Here is a 17,847-nt window from a genome sequence, read left to right as displayed (position 1 = left end):
TGATGACTAAGGCCCATCAGTTAGCAACTGCCCATTATCTTTCCTAAGTGATTATTCTGCTTATTACTCCTTGCTATCCTCTTGTGTCATTTACATCATTACAATACCTCCATACTCAGCATAAATGACATACAAATTGACAGTAGCCAGCCCTATCCAAAAATAATTGGCTAAGGAAAAGATGCCAGGCAGCTTCGTAAACTGATAATACAGAACTAGGAGTTAAGCTGCTACAACACCAACTAATGGTATTTTGTGGCCTATTACACAGGCAGCTGGAGGTACTCAGTGCCAACGAGGCAACGGTTACCAGCCTCACTTGCCCACCCCTCAGATGTAACCCTTACAGTGTCCATCCACCTGGAGCACCTTAACCCACTAAACCACCAGCCACCATAGCAACTGACATGGTGTATAGCAAATCATTTCACCTGTCACTCAGAGGGACTTCAAGAGAGACTACATCAAGGAGACAGCATCAAGTAGAGAGGGGGGGGGGGCATTTCATCAAGTAGAGAGAGAAGAGAGCCTACAAGTAGAGAGTGGGGGGATGGGGACTACATGAAGCAGATACGGGGGATGGGGAACTACATCAAGTAGAGGGGGAGATGGGACTACATGAAGTAGGAGGGGGAGATGGCACTACATCTAGAGGAAAGAGGGGGAGGGGGACTACATCAAGCAGAGGAGAGGCAGGGGGGGACCTACAATGAGTGAAGGAAGAGAGGAGGTCACTATCAAGTGGGAGGGGAGGGGGGGATAGAGAAAAGGGGTCACTATCAAGTGGGAGGGGGGGGGGATAGAGAAAAGGGGTCACTATCAAGTGGGAGGGGGGGGGGATAGAGAAAAGGGGTCACTATCAAGTGGGAGGGGGGGGGGATAGAGAAAAGGGGGAAAGAGAGAGATGGTGACTGCTGCCCCATCATCGATTATTATTATTTTAAATCATATCATCATTATTATTATTATGAGGGGGTGGGTGTGGGGAGCTACACTGAATGGGGGAAGAGACTGACAGAGGGAAGAGGATGACACCTCCCCCCCCCTTTTACCATTATAATTATTATTTGTACTGTGATAAATACAACCAATATTACAACTTTCACTCACAAGACACATGATAAAGAAGGAATAATTTTTAATCAAGTGGACATAAAAGGTACTTTTTTTTTTAAATCTAGTGGACATATATATGTAGTTTACTTAAAATAAAAACAACTGTAAAGTTCAATACATTAATTAAATTACCTTGGATACCAAAGGGTGTACGAAGATCAGAAAGGGTGAGTATGGCGGCACACTTAGGTGTCAACTGGCAGTCCGTCTCACCCTTAAGGTGGCTGATCACTTGTCCTCACACCTCTGTTATGAATGGGATCAAATGAATAACTCTGGTTGGTAGGATAGGAACAAAATTGGTTAAAAATGAAATAGTAATAAAACTGCTACAAATCAGTCCTCCAACCATTATACAACCCTTCAGTGCCCCATCAGGAGCACATTACACAACCCTTCAGTGTCCCATCAGGAGCACATTACACAACCCTTCAGTGCCCCATCAGGAGCACATTACACAACCCTTCAGTGCCCCATCAGAAGCACATTACACAACCCTTCAGTGCCCCATCAGGAGCACATTACACAACCCTTCAGTGCCCCATCAGGAGCACATTACACAACCCTTCAGTGCCCCATCAGAAGCACATTACACAACCCTTCAGTGTCCCATCAGAAGCACATTACACAACCCTTCAGTGCCCCATCAGGAGCACATTACACAACCCTTCAGTGCCCCATCAGGAGCACATTATACAACCCTTCAGTGTCCCATCAGGAGCACATTATACAACCCTTCAGTGCCCCATCAGGAGCACATTATACAACCCTTCAGTGCCCCATCAGGAGCACATTATACAACCCTTCAGTGCCCCATCAGGAGCACATTACACAACCCTTCAGTGTCCCATCAGGAGCACATTACACAACCCTTCAGTGCCCCATCAGGAGCACATTACACAACCCTTCAGTGTCCCATCAGGAGCACATTATACAACCCTTCAGTGTCCCATCAGGAGCACATTACACAACCCTTCAGTGTCCCATCAGGAGCACATTACACAACCCTTCAGTGCCCCATCAGGAGCACATTACACAACCCTTCAGTGCCCCATCAGGAGCACATTACACAACCCTTCAGTGCCCCATCAGAAGCACATTACACAACCCTTCAGTGCCCCATCAGGAGCACATTACACAACCCTTCAGTGCCCCATCAGGAGCACATTACACAACCCTTCAGTGCCCCATCAGGAGCACATTACACAACCCTTCAGTGTCCCATCAGGAGCACATTATACAACCCTTCAGTGCCCCATCAGAAGCACATTACACAACCCTTCAGTGTCCCATCAGGAGCACATTATACAACCCTTCAGTGTCCCATCAGGAGCACATTACACAACCCTTCAGTGCCCCATCAGGAGCACATTACACAACCCTTCAGTGCCCCATCAGGAGCACATTACACAACCCTTCAGTGTCCCATCAGGAGCACATTATACAACCCTTCAGTGCCCCATCAGGAGCACATTACACAACCCTTCAGTGCCCCATCAGGAACACATTATACAACCCTTCAGTGCCCCATCAGGAGCACATTATACAACCCTTCAGTGCCCCATCAGGAGCACATTATACAACCCTTCAGTGCCCCATCAGGAGCACATTATACAACCCTTCAGTGTCCCATCAGGAGCACATTATACAACCCTTCAGTGCCCCATCAGGAGCACATTACACAACCCTTCAGTGTCCCATCAGGAGCACATTATACAACCCTTCAGTGCCCCATCAGGAGCACATTATACAACCCTTCAGTGCCCCATCAGGAGCACATTATACAACCCTTCAGTGCCCCATCAGGAGCACATTACACAACCCTTCAGTGTCCCATCAGGAGCACATTACACAACCCTTCAGTGCCCCATCAGGAGCACATTACACAACCCTTCAGTGTCCCATCAGGAGCACATTACACAACCCTTCAGTGCCCCATCAGGAGCACATTACACAACCCTTCAGTGCCTCATCAGGAGCACATTACACAACCCTTCAGTGTCCCATCAGAAGCACATTATACAACCCTTCAGTGCCCCATCAGGAGCACATTACACAACCCTTCAGTGTCCCATCAGGAGCACATTACACAACCCTTCAGTGCCCCATCAGGAGCACATTACACAACCCTTCAGTGTCCCATCAGGAGCACATTACACAACCCTTCAGTGCCCCATCAGGAGCACATTACACAACCCTTCAGTGTCCCATCAGAAGCACATTATACAACCCTTCAGTGTCCCATCAGAAGCACATTACACAACCCTTCAGTGCCCCATCAGGAGCACATTACACAACCCTTCAGTGTCCCATCAGAAGCACATTACACAACCCTTCAGTGCCCCATCAGGAGCACATTACACAACCCTTCAGTGTCCCATCAGAAGCACATTACACAACCCTTCAGTGCCCCATCAGGAGCACATTACACAACCCTTCAGTGCCCCTTCAGGAGCACATTACACAACCCTTCAGTGTCCCATCAGGAGCACATTACACAACCCTTCAGTGTCCCATCAGGAGCACATTACACAACCCTTCAGTGCCCCATCAGGAGCACATTACACAACCCTTCAGTGCCCCATCAGGAGCACATTATACAACCCTTCAGTGTCCCATCAGAAGCACATTACACAACCCTTCAGTGCCCCATCAGGAGCACATTATACAACCCTTCAGTGTCCCATCAGGAGCACATTACACAACCCTTCAGTGCCCCATCAGGAGCACATTACACAACCCTTCAGTGTCCCATCAGGAGCACATTACACAACCCTTCAGTGCCCCATCAGGAGCACATTACACAACCCTTCAGTGTCCCATCAGGAGCACATTACACAACCCTTCAGTGTCCCATCAGGAGCACATTACACAACCCTTCAGTGCCCCATCAGGAGCACATTATACAACCCTTCAGTGTCCCATCAGGAGCACATTACACAACCCTTCAGTGCCCCATCAGGAGCACATTACACAACCCTTCAGTGCCCCATCAGGAGCACATTATACAACCCTTCAGTGTCCCATCAGGAGCACATTACACAACCCTTCAGTGCCCCATCAGGAGCACATTATACAACCCTTCAGTGCCCCATCAGGAGCACATTACACAACCCTTCAGTGCCCCATCAGAAGCACATTACACAACCCTTCAGTGTCCCATCAGAAGCACATTACACAACCCTTCAGTGCCCCATCAGGAGCACATTATACAACCCTTCAGTGTCCCATCAGAAGCACATTACACAACCCTTCATTGCCCCATCAGGAGCACATTATACAACCCTTCAGTGTCCCATCAGAAGCACATTACACAACCCTTCAGTGCCCCATCAGGAGCACATTACACAACCCTTCAGTGCCCCATCAGAAGCACATTACACAACCCTTCAGTGCCCCATCAGGAGCACATTATACAACCCTTCAGTGTCCCATCAGGAGCACATTACACAACCCTTCAGTGCCCCATCAGAAGCACATTACACAACCCTTCAGTGTCCCATCAGAAGCACATTACACAACCCTTCAGTGCCCCATCAGAAGCACATTACACAACCCTTCAGTGTCCCATCAGAAGCACATTACACAACCCTTCAGTGCCCCATCAGGAGCACATTACACAACCCTTCAGTGCCCCATCAGGAGCACATTATACAACCCTTCAGTGTCCCATCAGAAGCACATTACACAACCCTTCAGTGTCCCATCAGGAGCACATTACACAACCCTTCAGTGTCCCATCAGGAGCACATTATACAACCCTTCAGTGCCCCATCAGGAGCACATTATACAACCCTTCAGTGTCCCATCAGGAGCACATTACACAACCCTTCAGTGCCCCATCAGGAGCACATTATACAACCCTTCAGTGTCCCATCAGAAGCACATTACACAACCCTTCAGTGCCCCATCAGGAGCACATTATACAACCCTTCAGTGTCCCATCAGGAGCACATTACACAACCCTTCAGTGCCCCATCAGGAGCACATTACACAACCCTTCAGTGTCCCATCAGGAGCACATTACACAACCCTTCAGTGCCCCATCAGGAGCACATTACACAACCCTTCAGTGTCCCATCAGGAGCACATTACACAACCCTTCAGTGTCCCATCAGGAGCACATTACACAACCCTTCAGTGCCCCATCAGGAGCACATTATACAACCCTTCAGTGTCCCATCAGAAGCACATTACACAACCCTTCAGTGCCCCATCAGGAGCACATTACACAACCCTTCAGTGCCCCATCAGGAGCACATTATACAACCCTTCAGTGTCCCATCAGAAGCACATTACACAACCCTTCAGTGCCCCATCAGGAGCACATTATACAACCCTTCAGTGCCCCATCAGGAGCACATTACACAACCCTTCAGTGCCCCATCAGAAGCACATTACACAACCCTTCAGTGTCCCATCAGAAGCACATTACACAACCCTTCAGTGCCCCATCAGGAGCACATTATACAACCCTTCAGTGTCCCATCAGAAGCACATTACACAACCCTTCATTGCCCCATCAGGAGCACATTATACAACCCTTCAGTGTCCCATCAGAAGCACATTACACAACCCTTCAGTGCCCCATCAGGAGCACATTACACAACCCTTCAGTGCCCCATCAGAAGCACATTACACAACCCTTCAGTGCCCCATCAGGAGCACATTATACAACCCTTCAGTGTCCCATCAGGAGCACATTACACAACCCTTCAGTGCCCCATCAGAAGCACATTACACAACCCTTCAGTGTCCCATCAGAAGCACATTACACAACCCTTCAGTGCCCCATCAGAAGCACATTACACAACCCTTCCGTGTCCCATCAGAAGCACATTACACAACCCTTCAGTGCCCCATCAGGAGCACATTACACAACCCTTCAGTGCCCCATCAGGAGCACATTATACAACCCTTCAGTGTCCCATCAGAAGCACATTACACAACCCTTCAGTGTCCGATCAGGAGTAAATTACACAACCCTTCAGTGCCCCATCAGGAGCACATTATACAACCCTTCAGTGCTCCATCAGGAGCACATTACACAACCCTTCAGTGTCCCATCAGAAGCACATTACACAACCCTTCAGTGCCCCATCAGGAGCACATTATACAACCCTTCAGTGCCCCATCAGGAGCACATTACACAACCCTTCAGTGTCCCATCAGGAGCACATTACACAACCCTTCAGTGCCCCATCAGGAGCACATTACACAACCCTTCAGTGTCCCATCAGAAGCACATTATACAACCCTTCAGTGCTCCATCAGGAGCACATTACACAACCCTTCAGTGTCCCATCAGGAGCACATTACACAACCCTTCAGTGCTCCATCAGGAGCACATTATACAACCCTTCAGTGTCCCATCAGGAGCACATTACACAACCCTTCAGTGTCCCATCAGGAGCACATTACACAACCCTTCAGTGTCCCATCAGGAGCACATTACACAACCCTTCAGTGCCCCATCAGGAGCACATTACACAACCCTTCAGTGCTCCATCAGGAGCACATTACACAACCCTTCAGTGCTCCATCAGGAGCACATTACACAACCCTTCAGTGCTCCATCAGGAGCACATTACACAACCCTTCATTGCCCCATCAGGAGCACATTACACAACCCTTCAGTGCTCCATCAGGAGCACATTATACAACCCTTCATTGCCCCATCAGGAGCACAGGTGCCTGGGTCTACCCTACTTAGTCCAGGCTGCATTATGAGGCAAATGACCAGTGGCTCTTTCTTCAATAATGAAAGTGTTGACAGTGAGGGGGGAGAGGGAGGAGGAAGAGGCTCAAACTAAGAGAGAAGATGACGTGAATGAAGAGGTGGAGGAAGAGGCTGGTACTATGAGAAATGGGGGGGGGGGGAGCTGGTATTGAGAGAGGAGAATGGAGGAGGAAGGGGCTGGCAATGTGACAGAAGGAAAGGAGTACAGAGCTGGAACAAGGGACACTGGGGAGGGACCAAGGTGTAAGGGTAGCGCACTGAGAAAGGAGGGAGTGAGGAGTAAGGGAAGTGCACTGAGAAAGGAGGGAGTGAGGAGTAAGAGAAGTGCACTGAGAAAGGAGGGAGTGAGGAGTAAGGGAAGTGCACTGAGAAAGGAGGGAGTGAGGAGTAAGAGAAGTGCACTGAGAAAGGAGGGAGTGAGGAGTAAGAGAAGTGCACTGAGAAAGGAGGGAGTGAGGAGTAAGAGAAGTGCACTGAGAAAGGAGGGAGTGAGGAGTAAGAGAAGTGCACTGAGAAAGGAGGGAGTGAGGAGTAAGAGAAGTGCACTGAGAAAGGAGGGAGTGAGGAGTAGGGAAGTGCACTGAGAAAGGAGGGGAGAGGAGGAGAAGGCTGCAAATGAGGGGGGGGGGGATAAGTCTCTGACAGAGATAATAGGGTGGTGGTGGGGGGGGGGGGGCTGGCACAGAGAGAAAGGGAGGAGAAGTAAATTACTAACACTGAGGGAATACAATGGGAGGAGGCTGGCATTAAGAGAGGTGGAAGAGGCTGGCACAGGGAGGAAGAGTACAGACAATTGTTTACTGAAAAGTTACCAGTAAAGAAGTGTCAATCCTAAGATCAGTTGATAAAAAAATTTTCATTATGTGGATACCAATAAAACATACCAGACCCTTTCAATATGATGTCTTTAAAATATTAATTTTGTTTATCCACAGACAATTTACATGAACAGTAATTTACTTTGAAGATAGTGCTAGCAACATCTTGGCTAAAAGAAGTTTGTCTCAGTTCAATATAACTGTTAGAAGAAATTGTCAAAATACAAAATACACCATTACCATACTGAAAGGTTTAGGTTCAAATCACAAAACATTATCCACAGACAATTTAAATTTACTCTACTTTTTAAGAAAGTGTACCAGCATCTTGGCTGTAGGTGGTTCATCACAATTCAATAAAACTGTTAGAAGAATGAATTGTAAAAATAAAATACATTACCATATTGTAAGGTTAAGGGATCCACAGCACAAAAGGTTAAACTTAAGTAGTGTCTTTAAACATACACTCACTATTGCCACATTATTTCCTTCAACATTATATGAACCTCTAGTGATGAGTTTTTTTTAATGCTAGGAAGAAGGAACCAAAGGCCACAAGCCCTCAATAACTGTTCCTTCCAAGAGAAAAACAAAATACAAGGGTTGTCTGAAAGCCATATGTGACTCCTCCAGTTATGTCTCTTAAAATCTTGGCTGGAGGTAAAAAAAAAAAAAAAAAACATCTAATCCAGTGTTGCTCCATGAACGTAGGAGCCCGGGGCTAGGCAAGCTGGTCCTGACATTTAAGATGAGAATGACCAGCCTCACTCATCCCTGAGTGGCATTACATGAGCAATAAACCCCAACCACCCCTTGGATATAAGCCTACACCAGCTCAATCCGATTGGAGCACCATAATTATCCACTATACCACCAGGCACCATAATTTAGTTATATGGTTACCACCCAGCATAGTAAATGGTTTCCTGGTGTACAGGAAACTATTTGGCTTGTCACTCAGTGTAGAGTCACCTGTAGACAGAAGGAAGAAGAAACAAAGATGGAAAGAAAGACAGAAGAGGAAATGTGGAAAGAAGAAAGAGAGGAAAGGGCAGGCACCCGAGAGCAACACTGCATCGAATGAGTGGATGGTAAGGGCCTGCACCAACCATTAATAAAAACTATGCCAAAAATTACATGCCAGTTTTGTCAGTAATATAAATCCACCTGACAAACTATGAATCATCCAGATATCAGAGGAGTTTTGTTACCTCGTGATAAATGCACAGCTGGACACATACAGACAAACAAAGGTAATTACATACAGTGACAGCAAACCCAGGCAGATTATATCATCCAGGTATTACATACAATGACACCAAACCCAGGCAGATATGACTAACCTTACATCATCCAGGTATTGGTGAGTGACTGGAGGCGTTTACCAAGAGACAGTGCTTTTGTGGGCGACACTGGAGGTCTTGTGTGTTGCTGCTGCCCCTCCACAGTGAATGATGGGCAGCGTGGCTGATCAGTTTCACCAGCCACACTAACAATCCTGCTCGCTTGCTCAGATCTGATACTTGTTGAATGCCCTGTGGGATAACAAGTCATTTTAGATCCTTCTCTGCAATTATACGCATCTTCAGTACTGTATAATCCTGCTGTATACAAACAACTTTATTCTGCTTGGGTAAATATAACAAATTGGAGAGGTCAGACACACCACTAGAACTGCCTGTTCATACACAGCATCCCAATATTTCTCCCCCAATTCCTACCTAAGAAAAGGGATGAGGTAGGATCCCCCTTCCTCCCCACCAGAGACAGAGAGTATAACAATCAAACAGCATACCCAGTGACATATGCCACAGTCATTAACACATCGCCTAACAAACTGAAGTAATGGTTCCACCTTATAAGTACAACCTGGTTAATCATCTTCCTTGTAGCACTTTTTAACTCCTAATGTACCACCTACACATAAAGTATTAAAGGTACCACTCAACTATTTCTCTACCATCCACACATACACTACTCAAAATGACAATGCAGTTACTTATACAAAACCCTAATACAACAGTGCTCCTGATGTTACCAGTAGTTAAGTTTATGGAAATCTGCTCATATAATTAGTACATAACCTATGGGCAAAAATGGGGACTGGGTGTTCAACCATCACCAACTTAACATCTATAATGCTATATATATATATAAGGCAATTTTAAACAAGACTAAAGGCTAGTTATATCTAAAACACACAAAATTAGCAAATAATAGTGCATATCTATTGGAATGGATGCATGAAGATCCCAAGAAAGGCTACTGGAATTGAAACCACATCCTCAAACTCCTGACGCTGGCTACTGATTGCATACACGTCATAAACACGAGTGAAGTAACCCGTAAAGGATTACTGCTGCTGGCAATACATAGGAATAATTTATATCACTATTGCCAGAAGCCTTAATCCTGTATGGGATGACCAGACACAAACTGCTTCCACATTGCCCTGTCCTTTGGCTGCCCTCCCTCCAACTCATGTCCTCCTCTCTCATTTATCTTTCCAGTTCATCCTCCCATCCTATCCCTGGTCTGCCCCTCCACCTCATGCACACACACCTTCCTAGCCAGTCTCTCATTCTTCATCCTCCCCACATGGCTAGTAGTTTATGCCCTTAATTAACCCACCAGTTCACAGAAAATTATTCCTCACATGTTACCAAAATCCAGGATACTTGATATCTTAATCTTGTCTCAATGTTGTAATGTCTGAGGTGATACACTGGCAAGTGAATCTGGCTCTCTTTTGTTTTTTTTGTTTTTTTCTTAGAAGGAATGGTTTGTGGGCTCCTGGCCTTTGGTTCCTTCTTTCTTGCATTAAAAAAAAAAAGTTATTATAATAATAATAATGGTTCCTATGCCAATAACAGCAGGAACAAGCCTCCATAAGTTTAGTGTTAAAAATGGTTTAGTTTTTGTTACTTTGATATTCCATCTAAATGACTTCCTTATGCAGTGTTTGTTAACACTGAGTGAAGACAGATGTAGTACACAAGCCATTTTATAAACAATTTAAGCTTAATAAGTATATAAAGAGGGATGCCTTCATGTGGTGTACTGGCCAGCTCCACTGCCAGGCTTTACAAACATTCCTCAGCTGCCTCCCTATCCCCAGAAAAGTGGATGGTGAACTGCAGGAGGAGGGCAGCTTCAGCCCACAGTTCACTGGGTTCACATTTCAGATGTGCTTTAGGACACTACTACATGTGTTGTGTGGTGCTGGTGCAGGATTTGTGCATTATACTTAAATGTGTTGTGTGGTGCTGGTGCAGGATTTGTGCATTACACTTAAATGTGTTGTGTGGTGCTCGTGCAGGATTTGTGCATTATACTTAAATGTGTTATGTGGTGCTGGTGCAGGATTTGTGCATTAAACTTAAATGTGTTGTGTGGTGCTGGTGCAGGATTTGTGCATTACACTTAAATGTGTTGTGTGGTGCTGGTGCAGGATTTGTGCATTACACTTAAATGTGTTGTGTGGTGCTGGTGCAGGATTTGTGCATTACACTTAAATGTGTTGTGTGGTGCTGGTGCAGGATTTGTGCATTACACTTAAATGTGTTGTGTGGTGCTGGTGCAGGATTTATGCATTACACTTAAATGTGTTGTGTGGTGCTGGTGCAGGATTTGTGCATTACACTTACAAAATATAATACCACCTGTAGTGCTGCCAGGGGGTTGGGTATGGCCTAGGGCATTCCAACAGACAGGTACTTGTACATAATAATTACATATACAAAATATAATAATTACACTGACAAAATATAACAAATATCACCTGTAGTGCTGCCAGGGGGTTGGGTACGGCCTGGGGCATTCCAACAGACAGGTACTTGTATACAATTGTCACAAGTGCTGCAGTGAACCCATTTTCATTGTCCTCTTCTCTCCTCTCATTGCTGCAGCCTTCAGATGACCCCAGTGACCTGGATGATGCTGAAGATGGTTTGGTTGATGACCAGGATGACGTATTGGTTGATGCTGCCGACGATGAGGGTGCTGTTCCTCCAACTAGCACATGCACCAGCTGAGCAGAGCAGCCACTGACCTCACTAAGTACACAGCTGTGGAAGTGTTGGCAAAGATATAGTGTATGACAAAGAAATAAATAACTACATCAATTCATCCCAACTCTTTTTCACCCATCAAGTTAAATAAGGAAACTGAAGTGTTAAAGAAAAGGTCAAGTGATGCATCATCATCATCATCTGGACCTCCTTTCCCACCCTTGGGCAGGGTGAGAAGTAGCAGTGTCTTGATAGCCCAAGTTTGCCCACTCCAATGGGCCACACTTCCATTCACTCATCATTCAAGCCCCTGGAATCCTGGCTCTCTGATATGCCAAAAACTTTCACCACATTCTGTAGTGATACATACAAGTACATAAAGGAATTTCACAGGAAAAAAAAAAATGAACACCAGGATTATTAAAATTAATGAATGTCAAAATTAAAAATAATGAATGAACAGCAAGATATTATACTGAATGCACACCAAGATTACTAAAATTAATGAATGCCAAATGTACTAAAATGAATGAACACCCAGATTACTAAAATGAATGAACACCCAGATATTATACTGAATGAACACCAAGATATTATAATGAATGCACACCAAGATTACTAAAATTAATGAATGCCAAATGTAATAAAATGAATGAACACCCAGATTACTAAAATGAATGAACACCAAGATTATCAATACAGTTTGCAGACAAGTAATTGGCCTGGGAGGAAGGTAGAGTCCCAGAGGATTGGAAGTCAGGTATAATTATTCCCTTGTACAAAGGAAAAGGGGAAAAAGAAGTGTGTGGCAATCATAGGGGCATTTGTCTTCTTAGCATAATAGGAAAAGTGTATGGTAGGATACTTATTGACAGAGTTAGAGAAAGAACAGAGAAATTAGTTGGAGAAGAACAGGGAGGCTTTAGGAAGGGAAGAGGTGTAGATCAGATATTCATTCTTAGATCTTTAGTGGAAAAGTTTCTAGAGGAGGGAAAGAAGTTGTATGCGGCCTTCATGGATTTGGAGAAAGCATATGACAGGGTGGATAGACAAGGATTGTGGAAAGTGTTAAGAATATATGGAGTAGATGGAAAGTTGTTGAATGCTGTGAAGAGTATGCATGATGGTGCTAAGGCTGCAGTGCGTGTGGATGGTGAACTAAGTGAATTTTTCTCTTTGAAGATTGGGTTGAAACAGGGATGTGTCATGTCTCCATGGTTGTTCAATCTGTACATGGATGGGGTAATAAAAGAGGTACAAGGTAGGGTAGTGGATGTTGGAGTGGCCCTGGTGAGAAAGGATAGTGTTTGGAAACTCCCTGTACTGTTGTTTGCAGATAATACTGTGTTGTTGAGTGAAGACGAAGGGGAGCTGCAAGGCTTGGTGGATGAGTTTGGGAGAGTGTGTAAGAAACGGAATCTAAAGGTGAATGTAGGGAAGAGTAAAGTGATGGTCTTCGAGAGAGGTGAAGTCAGTGAATGTACAGCGAAGTTGGATGGTGAGGAATTGGAAAATGTGAGTACGTTTAAGTACTTGGGTAGTGTGATGAGTAAGGATGGAGGTTTGGAGGGTGAAGTGCTTGAAAGGGTACAGCAGGGAAGAAAGGTTGCTGGTTCTTTGAAAGCAGCGATAAGAAACAGGGAAGTGAGCATGGAAGTGAAAAAGTTACTACATGACAGTATTGTGATACCAACTCTAACATATGGAAGTGAAGCTTGGACGTTGTTGGAAGGACACAAGTCAAGAGTGAGAGCAGTGGAAATGAGTTATTTAAGAGGAGCCTGTGGAGTCACGTGGAGAGACAGGCTGACGAATGAGGATATAAAGGAGCGTTGTGGTGTGGATGTGGATGTGATAGGAAGCGTTATGAGGAACACACTGAGGTGGTTTGGCCATGTGGAGAGGACGGAGGATGAAAGACTGACAAAGAGAGTGTATGTGAGTGAGGTGGAGGGGGGAAGAGGGAGGGGGAGGCTGAGGATGAGATGGAGGGATGGGGTGGAGAGGTATATGAGAGAGAGGGGTGTGAGTTGGGAGCAGGGCAGTGAAATGGCGGGGGACAGGGTGACGTGGAGGCGATTTGTTTGTGGCCACCCCGAATGGGATTGATGCATCTGGCAATAGATAGATAGACAGTTGCAGAATAAGACAATGCTATGGCTCTACGTTTTTTCCATGGCAATTTTTCAAGATCAGCAGCATACAGTATTTTAGTGATTATTTCTTGTCACAGCACAGCATTCAAAATAGTGTGGTGGCAGTTTCACACCTAGTCTCATCTTAAATGTCAGGACCAACTTGCCTGGCCCCGGGCACTTACGCTCCTCATGGGGCAACGTAGGATTGGATGATGGATGGATGGATAGTAGGTCTGGTTAACAGGCGCTCAACCAATCCGAGTATATGGAAAACTCTTTCTTAAATAAACTCTTGTCTAACTTCAACCTGTGATGGAAAGAGTCAGGCTTTCTAAAAAAATTTCCACTTCCTATTGTGTCCTGTAAAAAGAGAGAGAGAGAGAGAGAGAGAGAGAGAGAGTAGTTAAGCATCAGCCATGAAATGAAATAAAACAACATGAAACAAACACACATGGGAATTATGACAGTTAATACTGTGACTCCAGGTTCAACTGTGTGTGAACCCAGTGGACTGCAGGCTGATACTGCCCTTCTGCTGTCCATTATCCTCCTCTTGTGGATAAGGAGGGAACTGGGGGACATTTATATACCTAGGCAGTGCACCCACCAGGCTATATCAGTGCCACTACATGAAGGCAGCCTACTCCAGCACCAAATTAAACTACGGTAATTCCAGATGTGGCCATGTACAGAGGATGAAGAATGAGAGACTGACAAGAAGAGTGTGAGTGAGGTGGAGGGGGAAAGAAGGATAGGAAGATCAAGAATGAGATGCAGGGATGGAATGGAGAGATATATGAGGGGGAAGGGTGTGAACTGGAAGAAAGGTAGGGCAGAGGTCAGAGAGACATTGAGGAAGTTTGTCTGTTGCCGTCCCTTACAGGATTAAGGCACTGGCAATAGACAGACAGTTCTAAATAAGTGAACTCACCTCATCTTATGTAGTGTATGGGTTGCTGGTGTCCCTTAACTTGTAAACTGCAACATTCAGTATATCAAACTGTTCCCTGGAGCATTGCCACGTACATCATGTCACTCAGCCTGAAAAATGAAAATAGTCATTGGATTGGTTCTGCCTGAAGGGGAATAATGACAGTACAAGTACACCCTGTGCCTAGGAGGTGGAGCCATGATTCCAGGGGCTTGAATGGTGAGAGAATGAGTGTGTGACCCATTTATGGTGATCAGTTCTCCCACTATCATTTTTTTTCCCTTTTCATTGCTGTCTGGACCCTACCTTACCCCACCCAAAGGGGGAAAAGAAGCAGGAAGATGATAATAATGATGAAAAATGTCTACGGTTAGGGCAGATACTGACCTAGAAATCTGCACACCCATATTCTAGCATGTACACCTACATTTCATACCAAACTGTAATAGAAGATGGTATATACTTTTTCTGGTAAATACACAAGTGCTGGAAAGAAATGCCTTCACATGGTGGCACCAATATAACCAACTGGCTTGAATACCTGGTTATACAAACATCCCTCAATTCCTTCCATGTCCCCTGACAGAAGGATGGCAGACTTTTTTTTTCTAATGCAAGGAAGAAGGAACCAAAGGCTAGGAGCTCACATAACAGTTCCTTCCAAGAAAAGAAATAAAAACAATACAAAAGAGAGCCAAATTCAACATCTGTTCATTTTGAGATGCCTGGACACACTGCGTTTGAAAGACTGGAGGTCTTAGGAAGTAGGAAATACAGACCAAGGGAGACAGTTCCAGAGTTAACCTGTTGCACAAATGAAGGACTGGGAGTAGTGGTTAACTCCTGCATTAGACAGCTGGAGAGAAAAGGGATGACAGTTTGTTGCTAGACGGGTGCTACGTGCCCGTTGTAGAGGTGGAGGAATGCATGCAGACAGTTCAGAGGAGCAGTGACCATTGAAGTAGCGATAGAAAAGAGATAAAGATACAACAGTGCGACAAAGAGACAGAGGTTGATGGGAGCCAGTAAAAGGAGGAGAGTTAATGAGATGAAAAGCCTTTGACTCCACCCTATTGAGAAGAGCTGTATGTGGGGAGCCTTCCCACACATGAGAGTTGTACTCCACACAGGGATGAATAAAACCCCTGTATAGAGTCAACAGTTGTGCAGGGGTAAAGAAAGAGCGGAGTCAGCTTAGCACATCTAATCTCTCGGAAGCAGATTTTACAAGAGAGGTAATATGATCTTTCCAAGATAAATCTCGAGTGAATGAATCCCCAAGCATGTTCAAGGATGATGCAGGATTAAGCTGGATATTATTAAACATTAGTGGGTATACCTGTGGAAGATTTTTTGTGGAAGCCTGCATGAGAAAGGCATCTTATTAGCCTGCCATTCACTTCGGAAAAGCCTGGGGTTACAACTACTACTACACTGAATGCATAAGTTCATGACATTGTAGCTGGCAAAGTATGGTACACATCTACCTGAAAGTTGATTTACACCATACTGTACTTCACAAAATTCACTCTGAGCCAGTACAACCTCATAAGATCAATTGGTGAGACATTTTTTAAAATTTGCAATTCTTTTCTGTGCATGAGAGTCATGGCGAATTTTTTTCAAAGCCACAGCTAAGTTGTTCCAGTCACCTATCATCAAACTCAGTGGCAATTCTGAAAGTCTACATTTCTGAGCACTAAGGTTTTATGTATTAGTAACTACCTACCTACCTATTTATCACTACAAACGAATTCCTTCCATGTCATCACATTCTCTGCCATGACGCTGCCCTCTCTCATATACTATACCTCTCAGCCCATTCTTGGTCTCTGCCTCCTCCTCCCCCTCTCCACCTCATCCACACACACACACTCTCCTAGTCAGCCTCTCATTCTCCATCCTTTACACATGGCCAAAGCATCTCAAAGTATTTCTCCTAATGCTTTCTGGCACATCCACACCAACACCACAGCACTCTCTAATCTGAAAAATCTGATATCCAAAAGCCTGCACTTCCAAAAATAATTCTACATACACCAGGGATGTGCTGATATTGCCTGTCACCACACACACCATGCAAATGTGAAGACCAAGCAGGGCTGGTTGTAAAAAAAAAATAATAATAATAAGAGTTACCTCACTTGCTTATAAGACTCCCACATGCTTGCCTGTGTTTGCCTTGGTCACCCAGTGGCAGTTGTCAGTGCTGCTTAATCTCCAAAACTGCACACTGGCATCCTGCTGTCCCTTCCCAGGAAAACTGTGAGGCAGCAGCATCTATGGCCTGCAAAGTAAACATGTTACCATTAGACACTGGCCATAACAACACTTGTGTTTTGTATAGGTTTCCATTACCATTACCCTGTACACTGCTGCTTTGGAAAAAAAAAAAAAAAAAAATGCCTTGCACTGAGTAAAACAATAGTTTGACTAATTGATTTTTACGTCATATTGGCTCACTGAATGCAATTAAGTACAGTACAGGGTATGTGAAACAGTTTTCAAAGTTCATGCAAGTTATACATTAATTGCTACACTGCTCTGAAGTTAGTAATTTTTCAGTACTGTACACTTTTCAACAATTCTGTTTTATCAAACCAGTCTAGACAGAAATGAGTCTTAAAATTACTGAGCAGTATTATGATAAACAGTACCTGTCAATCCCATATTACCCTCTACAAGGTGTTGGGGCCAGAGGCTAGACTACCCTGGTCAGGTACATAAAGGGTAAGTTCTGACCACCATTCCAGCACCACTTCTGATGACACTATAAGATACCTGTTGGCCATCACCCTATGCAAGGCCATCACTCTGACTGGGGTGTTCTTGGCCACCAGATAAAAAAGCAGCTGCCTGGTACAGTACAGTAACTCTCAATTATCTGTCACTGAAATATCCAGCCCAACACAATATCCGGTGCTGCTGGCTCGGCTCTATTAAAGGAATATCAGGCAAAATTATGCAGCATCCGGTGATGATGGGATGTATCTGGCTGTTCTATGCAACGTCCACCATTGAGGTGTATAAACAGTAACTCACCAGCACCCGGGAAAACCCCAAAGCTTGCAAATCAATGAAAACACCCGCTATG

At 44.9% G+C, this 17,847-nt stretch overlaps 1 protein-coding gene across 1 annotated transcript in view; it reads right to left on the bottom strand.

Moving 5' to 3' along the window:
• Nucleotides 1-17,033, bottom strand: part of LOC145406332 (peroxisomal N(1)-acetyl-spermine/spermidine oxidase-like) — a 74,831-nt gene extending 57,798 nt beyond the window's left edge. Inside the window, exons 1-2 of the mRNA XM_080277494.1 lie at nt 16,917-17,033; nt 9,060-9,209 (exon numbers count right to left, since the gene is read on the bottom strand). Coding sequence (XP_080133620.1) covers nt 9,060-9,209; nt 16,917-17,033 — 267 coding nt within the window. The remainder of the gene's footprint in view (nt 1-9,059; nt 9,210-16,916) is intronic.
• Nucleotides 17,034-17,847: the final 814 nt, after the last annotated feature.

The sequence above is a fragment of the Coenobita brevimanus genome, chromosome 70 (assembly GCF_032717465.1).
Source record: "Coenobita brevimanus isolate Jiangsu-jjx chromosome 70, ASM3271746v2, whole genome shotgun sequence".
NCBI classification, from domain to species: Eukaryota; Metazoa; Arthropoda; class Malacostraca; order Decapoda; family Coenobitidae; genus Coenobita; species Coenobita brevimanus.
This window is presented reverse-complemented; position numbering and strand designations above follow the sequence as displayed.